Genomic DNA, 17,573 nt, shown 5'->3' on the forward strand with positions numbered 1-17,573 from the left:
AAGATTTAGGTGCACGTTAAGGAAGCCCAGGTGGTCGAAATTTCCGGAGTCCTCCACTACGGCGTGCCTCATAATCAGAATGTGGTTTTGGCACGTAAAACCCCATAATATAATTTTTTTAACAGTTCTAATGCAGACAGTAATCCGACGCTGGCTAAATCGAAGAACGACAATGAACTGGGAATGGAATGCACAGTTAAAAACCCCAGTTGGTAAAAAAGATTCCGGAGTCTCCCGCTTCCAATCAATTCGTGGTTTTGGCATTCACAGCCTCTCAATGTAATGTAATATTTAATATGGCTGCTGCATCTTTGTTATAAGTAAGGTGATACCGTCAATGGAAACGCATTATTTATAATATAACACGGGGTGAACAAATCGCACAGGTGACCCCTATCACGCGCATAGTTGAAACAATGCCACGATAATGTAACCAAATAGGGAGTTGTGAATTACATCTTATAAGTGTGGCGATCACGTGCAGTTCAGGCACGGCTGTGCAAAGCACAGCGCGTTCGAAGAAAGTGTTCGCCAGACTTCTATAGCCGAGGACCACCTTCTGTGGCAGCACAGGCAGAGCTATATACGCGCGCGCACTCGCTGGTGCGGAGTTGCTGCTTTTGTGTTACTGCGCCAAGTAGTGCCGACATTATGCTCGTCGTTTACTGGACCAGGAAAAGCAGACGTGGACACCACAAAGCCAAAACTAGGAACAGAAAGTAACGGAAATATCACTTGCCTAAGCGAGCTTCTTATTTGTTGCGAAATAACTGTTGAACCCAAAAAAAAAACTGAATAACAGATGGCATGATTAGTTTTACGCTCCCTACCTTCAAGTTGCTTGCATTCCGTGGACAATGTGCAGCTGCATCGTAAAGAGTTGAGTGCTTCGGCTCCGTAGCTTTGAACGCTGCCGCAGAAAGTTGTCGCCTGGAATAGGCAACGGTGCAACGACTGAAATTCGATACTACACGCTGCAAACCATGTGGAGCTAGGTACTATGCTCGCGGATAACTTTACGTGGCAATGAAGGGAAAGCAATGTGGGCGGAGCTTCACCAAATGTCTTAACGCGTCAAGTAGTCCGACAACGTTTGACAGCGCATTTGGTTTTTCGGACGAGATGCGCCGCTCCCACGCGCAGCGGCTTCGCGTTTGCCCAGACGCGGCAGACAAAAGCCGCAAAATAAGTCAACTTCCACACTGGGTGATGTGTTTTCTCTTGTGAAGCTGTTGTAAACAACGGGCCTAATTGACGAAGCTCTTCGTTCGTAAGTGCTGTTTTTCATTGGCTGATCGCCTTCGCTGATAATATGTCCTACATCACCATTGGTTAGCACGAACGCCTTTAGCGTAGGAACGCTTTGTGAATACGGGCCAAGGTGTATAATTTTTTTTTACTCTTCCGCAGCGTAAACTAATGCGGATCAAAATGCGGGACTGTATTGAGAAGCGCTCCTGCACACTGAAAGGATCACTTTGTTGACATAGCGAAGCAAGTCATGCACTGCTTTGCGCCATTATTGCTGCACATTGTTATTACATTATTGTTGCGCATTATTCTTGTGGGACGCGATAAGCGGTCCAGGGCTTATCCCGGCCCACAACAATATTCGTCACTGCCTCGCTTGCGTTTTTTTTTCTTGAAAAATCTGCGCTCGCTACCTTCCTGTTGAGAATGCTGCGTCACTCCGATAACGCGCATGCCGTTCGTGACCTGAAAGTACCGGTCTCGTAGCTTTAAAGAAAGGAAATGCGGGCAAGATAGATGATGATTATTGGTGTGGGACAAGATAAGCCCCAAAGGGTGCAAACTTCTTACAAGTGTATAAGGAGCAAATACGAGCGTCAGTGGTCACAGACTTGCCGTGTGCAATACTGAGCAACCAAGAGAGAGAGAGAGAGTTGAATAAATGGAAAGGCGGGAAAGTATGACCGGAATATCCGGTTTGTTACCCTGACTGAGAGAGAGCAAGAAGAAAAAGATAAAAGGTAAAGGAGGAGAGATAGTACAACATCGGAGTGAGCACTATGCAGGCGCTAAATGGCAGAAAAAAAGAAGGATCACGCCGAAGTGTCGCAGTCAACCAATAATCTCGGCCCTCCAACGTAGACGTCACGACTTATGACAAAGAGCCTTTAACGAGATGCTTGTTCGTATATAATGGCAAGCAAGCAGTTACAAACAGTATACAGCATGTACAATGACAAACGACCTTGATCCTGAGATAGTTAACATGAAATAAGAACAAGCAAAGAATGGTCACTCTCCATCGCGTTCAAGTTTAAAAAACCAATACCGAACGCACAATGATACGTTTAACATTAAGACGATTAACGTGGATTAGAGAGCAAACGGGCGCTCATATCCTAGCGACGTCACTGGCACATCGGACTGGTTACGCGCTACAACACGCTTTGCACCGATGAGGAGGCCTCGGGACATGGGAACCAGACGTGCCATGCCTGAGCCGAGCTGCTGCTAGAGCAATCGGAGGAGCCACGTGATCAGAAATGTCTCGGAACTAAGTCGCGCTTCCCGCTCAAATTAAGGTGAGAGCGCATCCGAACGCTATCTACGCTGGACAGCGGTGCTCACGAGCCAAGCGAATGTGTTCCAAGCGTTCGATTTCCACCAGCTGCATTCAAATCGTCCCTCGAGAGTGCTCTAGCGCTCTAGAAAGTGACCGTTTGAATGTGCCATATGTAGAAGCGGTCGAACTGCACTATTCGTGGAATGCAAAGAGTATAAAACCGGTAATCTATCGTATTTATAGAAAGCGTACCACAGCATATAGGAGATGTTTGGAAATTTGGGGATTGAGAGTACAGCCGACCTATGCAAATCAGGAAAATTGAAGTTCGTCACCGGCAAGGGGCCTTGCATTGCAGAAGGAAGACGATGATAATGATGCTCATAACCAACTACAATGACCGGTCTGCAAAAAAGGAAAAATGGAAACTTGTGTGCCACGTGTGTTTTGTATATCTCGAAAGAACCGGCGTACTCAGCATGAAATGGCTGATGGCCGTCTACTCATGATTCGATATGATCATATGGATTTCTGCAGAAAAAAAAAAGAAACCTCTGTGTTCCCATAAACACCTCAATCACACAGTATAATGGTACGGGCCGTGCAGTTCTTTTTCAATTGGCGAAGCAGCGCTTGGACACACAAAGTTCTACACAGCGAGAGAAGCAGGATGCACAGGACGCTCGACAGTCTCAAACAAATCGTTAGCAAACGTCCGTTCATATGCAATGATAAACGGCACGCCATCGGCAACGCCTAACTTGCAGTGAGAAACAACCAATAGCCAGTCACAATTGGCGTTCAGTGATAACGCGATGCCACTATTCATGCAGCCATTCGTACACCGCGAGAAACTATCAGTGCATCTACAGTTATCAATCACAGAACGCGACAGCCGGCCTCCTTATCCCGTGGCTATTAAAGCGGTATTCAATGACCGCAATTCCGCGATAACCTCGAGATTTCTCATCACCGTCTCGGGGCTCAATCTGGCGCTTGATACAGCCAGCTGCACGTCCGAGCAGCACGCCGCAATCACGTTGACACCGCATTTTCCCTTCCTGTAATTGTACAGACGGCGCACCGAATGGCCTCGACCTCGGCTACACAGAGAGAAAGAGAGAACGGCATTATTTCTCGCGCGCTGGGCTGCTTCGGCGAGCAGCATCGGCAGCGGCAGCATCGGCAGCTACAGCAGCAACAGCAGCTCGTTGCGCCTGCAGTCAGAAGCGGGCCGTGCCGTGGCCAAGTCAAACAAAACGTCCGCCGGTGCAGCTCGCTCGCGCGGGGACCGGCTCGTTCTCTCCGCGGCGGCACCCTCGGCTGCTCGAGTTTAATTCTAGGTTAGGCGCCGGAGACGGCGGGTGGCTGATGCGCGAATCGAGCGTCGCTTCTCCCCTCGCCTCCTCCTCCTCTCATTTCCCCTCTCTCTCGCCCTCTCTCGCCAACAAGTTTGCGCGGGACAACGATGCCGTTTCGTCATCTGCTTTGTTGGAAGAGAGGGAATTATACCGCACTGTCTAGTGTATGCACCCTACACTACGTGGACGTCTTGAGAAGACCCTAAAGAGGGAGAGAAGAAGAGAGGAGGATAGATGAAAGAACCAGGGCTGAGTCCGAATGGGTGTCCTTCATTGGGAGAAGGGGAAAGGGGAGGAAAAGTCTGAGAGAAGAGAAAGTCGACAACGCGTGGGGGAAGTCATCTGCTCGGTATCACGGACGGTCGCTCACTCCGGTAGCCTATACAGAAACCGTCGCAGTTCTTTTGCAGCATTCTGCAGCTGTGATATGCGAGAGCATGGTCCCAAGATCTTCTTTGAAGAGTGAGTTCTTCCGTCTAGCTGGTTTAGGACTGCGATGAGGTCAAGCTTTTCACTTTTGAAGGTACGGGCAGGAGCGCAGAAGGTGCTCTGTAGTTTCTTCGACAGCGCAGACATGGAATTTGGTGCTAAAGAGGAACACTCAATCAGTGTAGGCTCATAGAGTGGAGTGATCGTTCAAAACAGTATTTTACCTAACCTTACAGCGAAGGGTTGAATATGAGAGAAAAATCAAGGTTAATTTTTTTTTAATTTTGCGCTAAATCCCCGACATCGTTATGTCAGTGTGACATCGCGGATCGCAAAGCGCTTTCTCGAATAGCAGGCGTTGTGGCACGGCAACAGTTCTCGGAATTTCCTGAGGTGAGTCTTTGTCTCACTTAGAATAAATCTGGTCGACGATTACAGAAGAAAGCTTTATTTGAAGCCCGACTCGACGCTATCCAAAAAGTCTATGACTGCACGGCTGGAGGGTTCGGGAACTTCGATGCGGCGTTGCCACCTGGCTTTTCTTTTTGCGCCATTTCGGACTTACCGAGCCTCTCCTTAAGTTGCGAGCGGATTTTGGGGGCACCGTCAAACGGTAATATGGTACTACACCGTAAATAATTTTCCTCCTTAGTATCCTTTGAATTGGACTTAGTAATCAGTGACACTAAACGAACGATCCTTCTGTCCTGATGCTTTCTACCTTCTTGCCTTCCTTCGTGTTTCCCCACAAAGCGTAGGAGAGTGTGAGAGAGCGATAAAAGCAAATCAAAGACATGGAGATTAACCACCCATATTTACGGCTGGCACACGAGCACGAGCGAAGGCTTTGCGAAAGGAGAGAGAGAGAGAGAGAGAGAGAGAGAGAGAAGAGAACAGTTTAAAACTTTCGCGCGCCGTCACAGAGTCTCTGAAAGCGCCACATATTCATATATTCCGTGTGAACATCATCCTAATGCCGTCAACCCCACTCAGTGGTCGGTCACAATTTGTCACACAGTCCAGTATGGAATGTTTCTTAATATGTTGCGATTTCAAGTAGTCCAGCTTTCTGCACTAACTTTCTGAACAGCTAGATTTAGATTTCTAGAACTGAAATTCTGTCTAGCTGTGCAGGTATTTCGTGCAGTCCTAGGCATCAAGCAAAACACATATAGCAAGAGTAGGAACAGTGGCGCTTGGGGCCAGAGACACAACCATGAAGATTTACGCTCGTATTCAGAAATACATCTTAACTTGAAGTCCACACTTGACTTGATATAAACGACGCCTGGTGGGAACGCGCCCAAGGCGACGCTCATTGCGTTTCCTTCAGTGCGTTCACGACAGGCGTCATTTAAATCAAGTCAAGCGTGGGCTTGAAGTTAAGACGCCTCCATAATACGGGACCCATGCCCATTTCTTTTTCTTTTCAGTTCAAATCAAGAAAAAGAAATGCGCATGGGCAGGACATGTAATGAGGAGGGAAGATAACCGGTTGTCATTAAGGGTTACGGACTGGATTCGAAGGGAAGCGTAGCAGGAGGCGGCAGAAAGTTAGGTGGGCGGATGAGATGGAGAAGTTTGCAGGGACAACATGGCAACAATTAGTACATGACCGAGGTAGTTGGAGAAGTATCGGAGAGGCCTTTGCCTTGCAGTGGGCCGGCGTAAACAGGCTGACGATGATGATACGGGGGTTAGTGTGTGTTCGCACTTCCGCCGAGGGTATGTGTTTTCTGTGCTTCGTAATCATTCTGTTTATTTATCCCGCTATATAACATCGTGTCGGATAACCTCTGTGGCATCTTTGTGAATGAATGAATGACAGAACGAATGAATTCGTGCCTACGAAATATTTTTCAATTCCCGAGCCTGCTATACAGAAAATCGTAAAGTTTTAATTTCTCCTCGAATATCCATATCGCTTGCTCTACATCTTTGCACGTGGTGCGGCTGCTTACCGATATGAACAGCACTATTAACGTATGCGCTGTCGAGAGGAATGTATACACACACGTAGGCACACCCGCACGCGCACTTTGACCCTGCCTATGTCGCCGCCATCTTGGCCACCAACGCCTCCGCGTGTCCTTCTGTTTCTACTCCCTCAGGTGCGAGCAATGCGCGCAGCGATGCGGGTTATATGCGCAGGCGCACACACAGGCGTCGAACGCAGGGTGGCGTCGGGCCATAAATCCGCACGCGCCATCTCCGCTCGGCGCTCGCGCGCGGATGTTCTTCACGGCTTGTTTGATGGTCGCCGCCGATTCCCCGGCCACGCCGTGTAGGAGGCGAGGGCGCGCTACCTTCGAGGGGGCGCGAGCTGCGTCCGCTTCGAGGAGGTGGAAGAGCGCGCGCGCGCCCTTCTTCGGCATCGACATCGGCATTACCCATCGGGCACGCGCGTGCAGACACCACGCTCGGCGCGCTCGTCTCCCTGCGTGTGGGAGAGGGGAGGGCAGTCGGTAACGCGTGTGTACACACGCACACTCGACTCGACAGGCCGCTCGCTCGGTGTTTGTTATTTCGTTTTGATGTGTTTTCATCCGGCGTGCGCTTTCTTGCGCGGGTGTAACGTCGGTGCGCTCACTCGCGTTGTTTCGAGCGTCTGCGCCCGGAGACGGGAAGGGAGGCGGCGTCGACAGGCGAAGCGCAAACAAGCCGTAACGAGCGGGGTGGTAGTGTTGGTGCTGTTGGCGTTACCGGTGGCTCGTTGCGCGCGCTAACGCGAACGGAGCGGCGGTGCCGTGTTTCCTCGAGCGTCGCGAGGGGAAGCCGTCGGCGAAAGGGCGTTGAACCCGCAGTGCGCTGGCGAAGCTTGACCCCGCGAGCGCTGTGTGAAAGCGCTTTGCAAATTGTTCGCGCGTCGTAAGTGCTTGCACGCTGAGCCACAACGGAATAATGTTACTAAGAACAGATGGTAGGGAAGTGACTGACAAAGAAACGATGGCGCGGAGAAGATAACGATGGCCACGCGGTGGTAGCTGCGGCGCGACGGCTCACGCGTTGTCGAAGACCCGGAATCAATTCCCGGATATTGACTGTAGCAGTTTTCTGTTTCGGCCACTATACTTCGGTAAAGAAAAATAGCCGATTACGATACATGCGGCGAATTCCGCCGCAGCTGTTTGAGACGGTCACTGAATCTTGAAATTTAGTTATGTTGGCTACGTGCCCAATAAGCCTTCATACGTTTATTGTTCATATGCATGGCTCCTGAAATATTCTACTGCTACGCGACGCCATATGAACAAAGAAACATGATCAGCCGCCCTGGCTTACACTCGCCGGTAAGATATTGCGCACACACAAAAAAATATACCCAAGAATGCGGACGTGGAAACAGCCACCGCCGTATCGCAATCGCTAGTGCAAAGCATGCGTGACGCGGATGTTGTGGGTTCGGCGTCCACCAGCGGCGAGTTATATTAAATGCCTAAGCATTCATACGCCTACCCATCGAAAAATTTGTCCGTCAGGTAACGCAATGAATCGCTCATACCCCCTTAAGCGATGGCTCATGCCCTCCTAAGCAAGCAAAATATTCAATGGCCCCTACTCACGTAAAGCTTGAGGCTACAAGCGCTCAGCAAAGTGAAGCGAACAGTGCAGACATTGATTGAAATCACCCATACAACACACAGAACAGCGTACGTTTCAGTAAAGAACAAGCTCCAAACAAGCATCCGAACCATCAGTACAGTATTGCATACCCTTCTCAGTAAATGTAGTTGTGGTTTTGCAAAAGCTTCGCTTAATTAACATTAATTCACCTTAATTAACACCAAAGGCCATGCTTTCGACTCCCGCTAACAGTCGAGGGCTCGGCGCTCTAGGTAGCTCTATCGTAATTAACTGTAGCTAATTAATTTCACCTTCATTAACACCAATGGTCGTGGGTTTGAGTACTCTAATCAACTATATCTTGATTAAACGTCCCTCATCATGTTCGATAACGAGCATGATAAGCGAGCGACCGATCACTGCTGATAAGGGTTTACACTGGTCGGATCAAGTTCCATAACATTGATAATGACAACGGACTGCGTAGAGATAAGCAAGTGGCGCAATGATTGCGCATACTTAGACAACTACCAGATGAGTTCTGGGTTATTTCGTAGGCTTTCATTTTCCATTAGCTCATCATTTCTGCTCTTCAATAAATCGACAAATGATTTCCCGTATTCTTTCGTTGTCTTCCTCATCTGTTGGCTTCATATGGCTCTAACAATAAATTAGACATCGGTTTCCCTTATTCCTCATAGCTTAGCAACAGGTAGGCTGCGCTATACTACGGCTGTGGCGCATACCGTGAGTTTCGGAAGAGACAGCTGTATCATTAGCACCAATCGCTGCAGGAGCATCGCCATGCTCTTACGGTCAGTTTGCGTACGAAAACGTGCAAATGAGCGTGACGCCACTCCGTCTCGCCGGCCTGCCTCGTCGACTACGGTGAGGCGAGGTGCGCGCATTCGTCGATTGCGGATCTGGCCGCGAGGCGTGCTCGCACTGCCGGACATAGACGCCCTCAGTGGGAAGCACGGAGCACTTCGCGGAACCAGATACGGCGCTGTCGGCACCTCGCAACTAAGGGCGGTCATTATGCGGGCGTCGCTTATTTCTCGCCGTAAATACGGTGCGTTTTTCCCTAGTTGCAGATGCACGGAACAGCGTCGGCTGCAGCTTTTCTTTTTAGTAGTCTTAGTCACTTAATGTTACTACTCGGCCACTCCTTGGTATTGGTGCATGCGCGTCTGTAATAAAAAAAGCCTCACTGCCTTAGGACCGGCCGTGTGTACAGCTGGCATGAATGGCCCATTAAGAAAATGTATGAATCTTTGAACATTTAGGCTGTTCATTCGCACACATACGCCGTCACAGATTTCCAGTTGAACACTACGTGAGGAGTAGGGTATGAGATTAGGAGTAGAGGAGTTGGCGGACAGAGGTATGAATAAAGGATCGAACGGAATAATTCAACGCAACATATTAGTTAACTGTGTCTTATTACTGATTTTCCTTTATGTTTTGCTATATGGTATTCCTTATGATAATCCTTTATGTTTTGGGCCATGTACAGGTGTTTCAGCGAACACTTTCGGTTTTTCTTTTTTTTTTAATATCACTGGTGGCAAATAGCATAATTCTAGCCCGTGAGCTGGTCTACTCGAAGAGGCGGACATTACTTGCACAATAAAGCGAAGTGCATAATCGGCAAATAACAATAACTCACTAATTAAATTTTTGAATGTTTACTATATGGCACATGTTGCAATTTACGAATTCTAGCGGGTGAGTCTACAGACACGTCCCCCCACTTGAAGAATATATATATATACACCATCTACAAGATATGCGCCGTCAAACTCGCGGCAGAAATGCACTGTTGTTCCACTTACTTTCTTAACAAAGCGTCGTTTTATGCATTGAAGCACCAAATTAACTTGGACGCCGGTGCATTTCTCCGCAAAGTTCGGCAACTGATATCTCGAAACTGGTGTCATCCTGAGAATTCGTTCCAAGTAGATCCGCCTTGCGAACTCCATGGCTATAATTCATAAATTAAGGTATGGGACATAATGTAATTAGTTAATAACTTAATTAATGAGTTTTGTTAATGAGTCGTTTATGGATTCCAGATTTTCGCTCAAGTAATTTCCGCGTCTTCCAGTAAACCAGTTCATGTTCTAGAATCGTGTTAGCTGTCGCAAGCAGTTTTTTTTTTAATTTGAAAGTGTTAATTCATTGAAACAGCCTGTATGTAAGCAAATAACAGCGTACAACCTGACACATATGCTATATACGACAAGCATCACCTCAAGAAATACGTTATTAGCGCACAGAAACCAGACGGGCAGAATTAGGGACTTAAAGAGCAACTTTGTGCAGAAAAAAAGTGTGCCTGAATTTTTTTTTTGTCAAACGTCTGTGAGATTAGGAATGCCTACGAAGTTTTCAGGTATAGGTAGCTCTGGATGCAAGACGGGGCTAGGGCACATGTAAATAACGCGCGTATTTTTGCGAGCAGTTGTTTCTCCTTGCATTACTTTTTCAGTAGTGTGGTGTCACTGGCTTTTATGATATACGACGGACGCAGTCGATGCAGCAGGAACAGCGCTGTTGGTAAACACGAGGCCAGACCACATTAGCGCGGTTGTAGCTAGCATCCCGATTCAGTGAACGGTCACAGTTTCGCCTCCGACTTCATTGATGAGGTTGCGTTTCCAGGGGCACAAGACAGAGTGATGACATGCTCAAAATGTTATTACAATATCACCTACACGGACATCACCCACCACCGCCTTATATGCGAGTTTCCTGAATCGTTTTCTCCCACCGCAAATGCCGGGATATAAGTGGCCCAGCTTCTTTTAAAATCGTCTTGGATAGTTCGTCGCGCCTCCACGACGAAGCACCGTGACAATAAACTCTTTACTAAAAGTTGTCCTCTTGATAGACGTCTTTCCCCATGCATTCTCTACTCGCGCTCTGTGCAGCAAGCATATTAGGAAAACGGAAATGTTATAGGGAGCTTTAGCTCGAACGCACGCATGCTCAGACGCCGCCGTCCAAGACGTTCGTATATAGACGAAGGCTCCCCGGAAAACGTAGGAATAAAGTGACGCACACTTAGCTCAGATATTCCCGTGATTCGTCCAACCTTTTCCGACCCGCAGAGAGCCGACCGGTTTACGCATGTGGGAAACCAAGGAAACGTCACAGAATTAGGTGGGTCGGTTCTTTGATGGGTTTTGACGTTCAAAAGCTGCACAGAGCGGCTACATAAGAACCTTCATAGTGTGGGCTCTGGGTGAATGCTGACCAGCAGCTAGGTCCTTTAGCATGCGTCCAACGCTGAGCACAACGGAACACGATCCCTTTGCATTGAGTTCACATGGCAACGCGGCTGCGGTGAACAAGAATCTAACCCGCGTCGTGCCTGATGCTCAGCAACGCAGCGTCGTAGACACTGAGTCACCGTGATAGGTCAATGAATGAATGAATGAATGAATTATTTAGTGACACGCATAAGGTATACACCACGAGCGAGAACATGCGACGCTACTATAGCGTGTGGTTATTCGATGGCGAGCTCAGGTAATACAGGGCAATATAGGTAATACAGGGGTAGTTATGTGGCGTAAAGGTTTCCCATTTACTTTCTTATAAGATACTAAATGCCGGTAAGAAAGCCACCACGCCCCATGAAATTACGAACAGAGCAATCGTACACCTGGAAAACAGTTATATGAACATATTATCTTTACCGTGAGCGATATATGTGCTAGTTACTGAGAATCTCCGCCTATTTGATAGTAAGGTTCTACCCGTCGGTTAGAAAGTATGCGTCGGACTTTTTTCGAGAGTACAGAATAAAGCTTGTAGTGAGATTCGAAGGCACCCGTAACCGAACGAGGGCGTATACTAGTAGAAGTGATATGCAGTGAAATACGCAATGTCCTGTGTATACTCTCGCCTGGCCTTTTGCGCTTCCTCCTCGTGTGTTTTCGGGACGTTGCTTCTGCGGAGCATTTGTTCGTCCCGTTCACACACACTCGTCTTTCTGGCAGCCGCTGTGCACAGCGCGACAGCACGTGTCACGTGGTTAAAAAAAAAAGAAAGGAAAAACGCACCGAGGCATTTCAAGCGATGTCCTCATTCACGCGCGAAGAGGGAACGTAGTTAGCGAAGACAGATCGAGCTTAAGTGAGCGCCAGTTGGCCGCAGCTTAATTGCTCGGCGCCCGAGGAGACGCCTCGTGTGTATACCACGCACCACGTGCACGGCCCCGGACGCTTCTCTCGCTCTAACCGGGACTGGATGACGGAAGGCCCGCTGGTTCAGCGCGGTCATCCGCGCCGGCACATTCACGCAGCGTCGAACAACAAAGCGGCTTTCTCGCGGGTTACAGACGTATAGCGTGTGCGTGTGTGTCTACACACAGGGCGAACTACGAGAAAGTGCGGTGTTAAACACACCTACGGTGCGTACAGCTACTTGGGTGGTCTACCCGAACGCGCGGCGTACATTGCACGACACGCACGCGCGGTCGTAGCCGTTTCGTACACGTCGCTAAGCAAACATTCATGAGGTGTATACGTTCCTCTCAAGCTGCTCCATCTTGCCTAACAACCCGACGACGTAAATCTCAAAGAGCGGTTTCGAAGAAAGGGAGAAAAGGGGGAAAACAGCAAAAGGCTGGGCGGCGAGTCCGACAATGCTTTCCGCAGCATGATAGCCCGACTTCGTCGTGCTTGCTTCTACGCGCCGAGCGGGCAAGGGCTGTGTATCGGCTGCGCCGACACGCAGAACAACGCAGTCGACAAGCGATTAACATAATGGCGAGAACGTAAATCCTTCGCGCGCGGCCATTTTGCTCCCGTCGCCCATGGGCGCCCACGGAAGCCGGCGAGGATTTCACAACTGGCCCCGCCGGGGGTTCCGAAAAATTCACCACTGGAAAACATTCGTGAGAAAGCAAACTTGTTTGTTTGTCTGTTTGCTTGTTTGGCTTGTGTTTGTTGGCATCGTCGTGCTAGGGAAACCGTGTTCGGCGACCACATAGCGTCCGGCACTTGTTCGACTTGGGGAAAGGGTTGGGCCTTGGAAAGTGTATACGTTGAAGACCGGGTGATTTCGGCGGGTGATTTAATGCTCCGCAGATAAGGCGTTGGTATTAGCCATATGTTGGCATATGCGAAAGGGAGCAGTTTTATGGTTGCGACGCGAAATTGCCACCGCAATTTTTGCGAGCTCCGAAGCTGCAGCGCAGGAGTGCGTCTTAAGGTCACTGCGTAAATCATGGCATGTATGCATAGCCGTTGTTAAGACTGCGGGATCCTTTGTAAACGATGGGAAACTGACCAGCCGTGATTGCAGAGCATCCTCCGTATTTCATAGCGACCTGGTTTCTTGGCCCTTTCTTTTCCTGCTTTTGTTTTGAAACTTCAGCTTGAACGTCACCGAGAAACAATAAATGATTCTGAGGCACCGTGACGGTCAGTTTCGTGACTCTCGTTGTTTCTTTGTTTGCTAATTTCTTTGTTTGTTTAGTCTGAGTCTGCCAAACTTCGATGTGTAGTAATTGACTGAACGAGAAGCACTGAGCCCCATTACACTCATAAGTACATAACTACATGAATATATAATTAACAAAGAAAAGCGACAGTTTACTATTATCAACTTTCTTAAGGAAAAGTTCTTGGTTATTCGCAACGTACTGAGCTATTTTTCCCTCTGCTTATCGATAACTTCATTGCACGTATAGTACAGCAGGTCGCTTGGATGAGACCTAATAAAATAAATTGAATATTCGGTCGTTTCAGTGTGAATTCCTGTAATAAATATTCCGTGTTTAGCCTAAAACATACGTTGGTATTTTGCATTTCGAGGCAGAACTCATGATCCTCTATATTTATTTAGCACCTGCTCTGCTCCCATGGAATAATACATGCATGACGCTGTACGTTTTCTATAATAAATGAGTAAATAAATAAACACGAAAAGGGTAGAGTGCACGCACAATCACATAAAACAGTGCAATCAGGTGCCCCAAATGTATAGATTTAAAGGTAAACCTAATCAAGAAAGACATCGATTGCGGTAAGGTGGAATTCACAAACGGCACCCTCAGTCTCCCCGCTGTATGTATGTATGTATGTATGTATGTATGTATGTATGTATGTATGTATGTATGTATGTATGTATGTATGTATGTATGTTGGAATTCCCGACTCTCTTATCGTCCGCTTAATGTTTTCCCCGCTCAGAACTAAAGTTTTTCGAGTCAAATTTGTGCATCGAGTCTGTATTTTAAGAAGGTTGAGAAAACTATTGTCATAATACGAATATGCTGCGCCTAAGGAACTTTATATAGGTTTGATACCAGGCAAAGAGAACCGGGGCCCAATTTACAAAGCTTTTCGCTCGTAAGTTTTCCGTCACCTTGGCCGACCGTTGTCGCTAATGATATGTCCAGCGTGACAATTCGATGGAGAATGCTCTTACAAAAGAATGCTAGCGTAAGTGTTTATTTGTGAATGCGGGCACCGAATTGATGTGGAAACCGGACACCAGTACTTACACAGATAGGCAAGCTTGAAGTTTAGTATTGGAAATGACCAGACGCACATCACAGGCGCTTGTTTCACCAAATAACCCGCATATATATATATATATATATATATATATATATATATATATATATATATATATATATATATGCGGTATGTATATATATATATGTATATATATGTATATATATATATATACATATATATATATATATATATATATATATATATATATATATATATATATATATATATATATATATATATATATATATATATATATATATATATATGTATGTATATATATATATATATGATGTGTGTGTGTGTGTGTGTGTGTGTGGATTCATGGCTGCGCACGCTATGTGCAAGAGCATACGCAAAAATAGTTGTTTTCATCAAACTCATGCGTTTTTAGCGCGCTGGTGTAGCGGAGAAAGAGAGAGAGAGAGAGGCAAAGGAAACACAGGGAGGTTAACTAGAGATTATCTCCGGTTGGCTACTCTGTACCGAGGGACGGGCAAAGCGATGCGATAGGTTAGAGAGACAAAAAGAACGAAACACACACACACACACACACACACACACACACACACACACACACACACACACACACACACACACACACACACACACACACACACACACGCACACACACACACACACACACACACACACACACACACACGCACACACACACACACACACACACACACACACACACACACACGCACACACACACACACACACACACACACACACACACACACACACACACACACACACACACACACACACACACACACACACGCACACACACACACACACACACACACACACACACACACACACACGCACACACACACACACACACACACACACACACACACACACACACGCGCGCGCGCGCACACACACGATACAGAACTGTTTCTGTGTGGGGGAACTGTCACGCAGTCTGTGAAGGCGTTCCTAGTGTTACGCAGTGCCACCGTACAATCCTACGTCACACAGCGTACAGTCACAATTTGTCAGAAAGTCCCGTGTCTTTTAAGTACCGCAGCAGCGCCTTCATATCGGATCACGCTGATGTTCACGTAGGCTAACGGAAACAACACTCCAAGGGTGTTGTTTTCCGTTAAGGCTAAACCCCGTGAGCGTGATTTTGTGCCACCGACGGCTTCGAGGGACAGATCGGGCCGTCGCTTGAACAGATCGCTCGGTCTTGTCGCGTGAACGCTCGGTTCCGCAAATCTAGAATTCGTCGCTCGTCGCCCGAAACTGCCATGAGCGATTAGCCAATAGCGCGAAACCGGAACTGGATGTACATCGCTCAAGCACTGCCAATTGTGGCACGGAACGAGCAAACGATCGAATTTTTATGGTGCAAGGATAAGAACCTACTGGAAGACCTGCAGAAATATTTTATGCAGCTTTTTACACTAAAACACGTCAACTTAAGTTGATAAAGCACGCGTCACGCTAGCTTCAGAGCCTATATTCCTGCCCTCATACCGGCAACACTGAAGAGATGTCGCTCGAAGTCATCGCTCGCACGGAGTTCGACTTGTAGGCGACGAGCGAACGCAACAGCGAACGCGACAAGCGACGTCGCTTGTCGCTGTCGCGCCCAAGATCGCTTGCATGGGGTTCATACGTTATTGGGCGCTTGTCCAGTTTGTCTATAGGGTGGCTGAGGGGGCTGCTCATTGTGGGTTGAAACGAGAGTGTAGCTGAGGAATACATAATGAACTTTCACAAGAATTACAGAGAGCCAGCGCCTTAAACGTATCACTTGTTCTTTTCGTTTATTTGCAGCCAAGTCATCATCCACGCCGGCGGAGTCATCCCCACTGTTTCAACTCATCCAAAACGCGTCTTCAAATTTCAAGGAAAAGTGTAAGTCGCGCTATACGAGCGCCGCACCTTTTGCTATGTGAACCTCAAAATTGAATGGGCCGTAACTATATATATATATATATATATATATATATATATATATATATATATATATATATATATATATATATATATATATATATACCGGGGGAGTTTTTTCGTTTACTTCTAATTGACGTTCTGTTTTATATATAAAATTGGAATATATACCTACATACAGAGCCATTAAGCGGGTTTTGCTTGTAGTGGTGGCCATAATTTGGCTGATAAATCGCCAGGTGAAGGTGGCTATAATTAAAGGAATTTACTAACGATCTAATTGTTCAATCGGGGTGCATTTTCGAAATTCAAAATTGAAGCCGGCAATTAGTGACGCCACGTCTGGTAAGCGGAATCCTTAGATTAGCGCACTCATGAAATATTCGTCCCCAAAATCTCTTGAAATCTCAGCTAAGTCGTCCAGAACTGCTAGAAAAGGGACTCTTGCCAAACTGCGAACTGAAGCGCCAAAGTATTTCGTAGCACTTTTTGAGGAGAGATATCTTGGAAGCGCTGCGAATCTTATACAATTACCGAAAAGCAGTCACGATGTGGCGTGTGTTAACTTCGATTTAGCAATCGATTGAAAGCTGGCAATTTGTAAAATTTACTTGGTAAATTTTGTATATTGCTATTCCTGGATGTTGCGATTTGCCCTCCAGATAATATCCAAATGTTCAGGTAATCCTCCTGAACTGTCGGAATCACGCTCTACACTGTTCATGCAATTAAGACGGAGAAAGGTAAACGTTATTGTCCAATGGGCTCATGGTGGAAGCCGTCGTCGCTGGCAAAACATAATGCGTTGTTTTGAAGCAAGGGAATCTTGCGATGAACAAGAAGGTTTATCTCGATAACCCTTCTTCAAGTACGTGGTAAAGGATAAATAATTCTGCTCAATAATCACTGCATGTAATTTCACTATGTCTGTTGCATTTAAGAAAGGAAACACAAAATATATTGAATATAGGAAGCATACTTATATGTTATGCCACGAGATGTATTTAATAGTCGAAAATTGAAACTTGAAAAAGAAAACAATTACTCAAGTATTTTTCCCCAAGTCTACACGTCAGTTATAAAAAAACATTATCATATGATTATGTAAACTGCGCCTACAAAGATATCTAGGCCCGAATTCACAGAAACTTCTTTCGACAGAACCGTTCCTAAGACAAAATTCCCACCAATCCAGATACTCGGCGTATTATTAATAAAGGCAGCCGGCCAATGGAAAAT

The 17,573-nt window shown here is 46.9% G+C and overlaps 1 protein-coding gene across 1 annotated transcript in view; it reads left to right on the forward strand.

Moving 5' to 3' along the window:
- Window positions 1-17,573, forward strand: part of LOC142590379 (uncharacterized) — a 223,275-nt gene that overhangs the window by 49,279 nt on the left and 156,423 nt on the right. The window contains exon 2 of the mRNA XM_075702469.1: window positions 16,215-16,295. Coding sequence (XP_075558584.1) covers window positions 16,215-16,295 — 81 coding nt within the window. The remainder of the gene's footprint in view (window positions 1-16,214; window positions 16,296-17,573) is intronic.

This window comes from Dermacentor variabilis, chromosome 8 (genome assembly GCF_050947875.1).
Source record: "Dermacentor variabilis isolate Ectoservices chromosome 8, ASM5094787v1, whole genome shotgun sequence".
NCBI lineage: Eukaryota > Metazoa > Arthropoda > Arachnida > Ixodida > Ixodidae > Dermacentor > Dermacentor variabilis.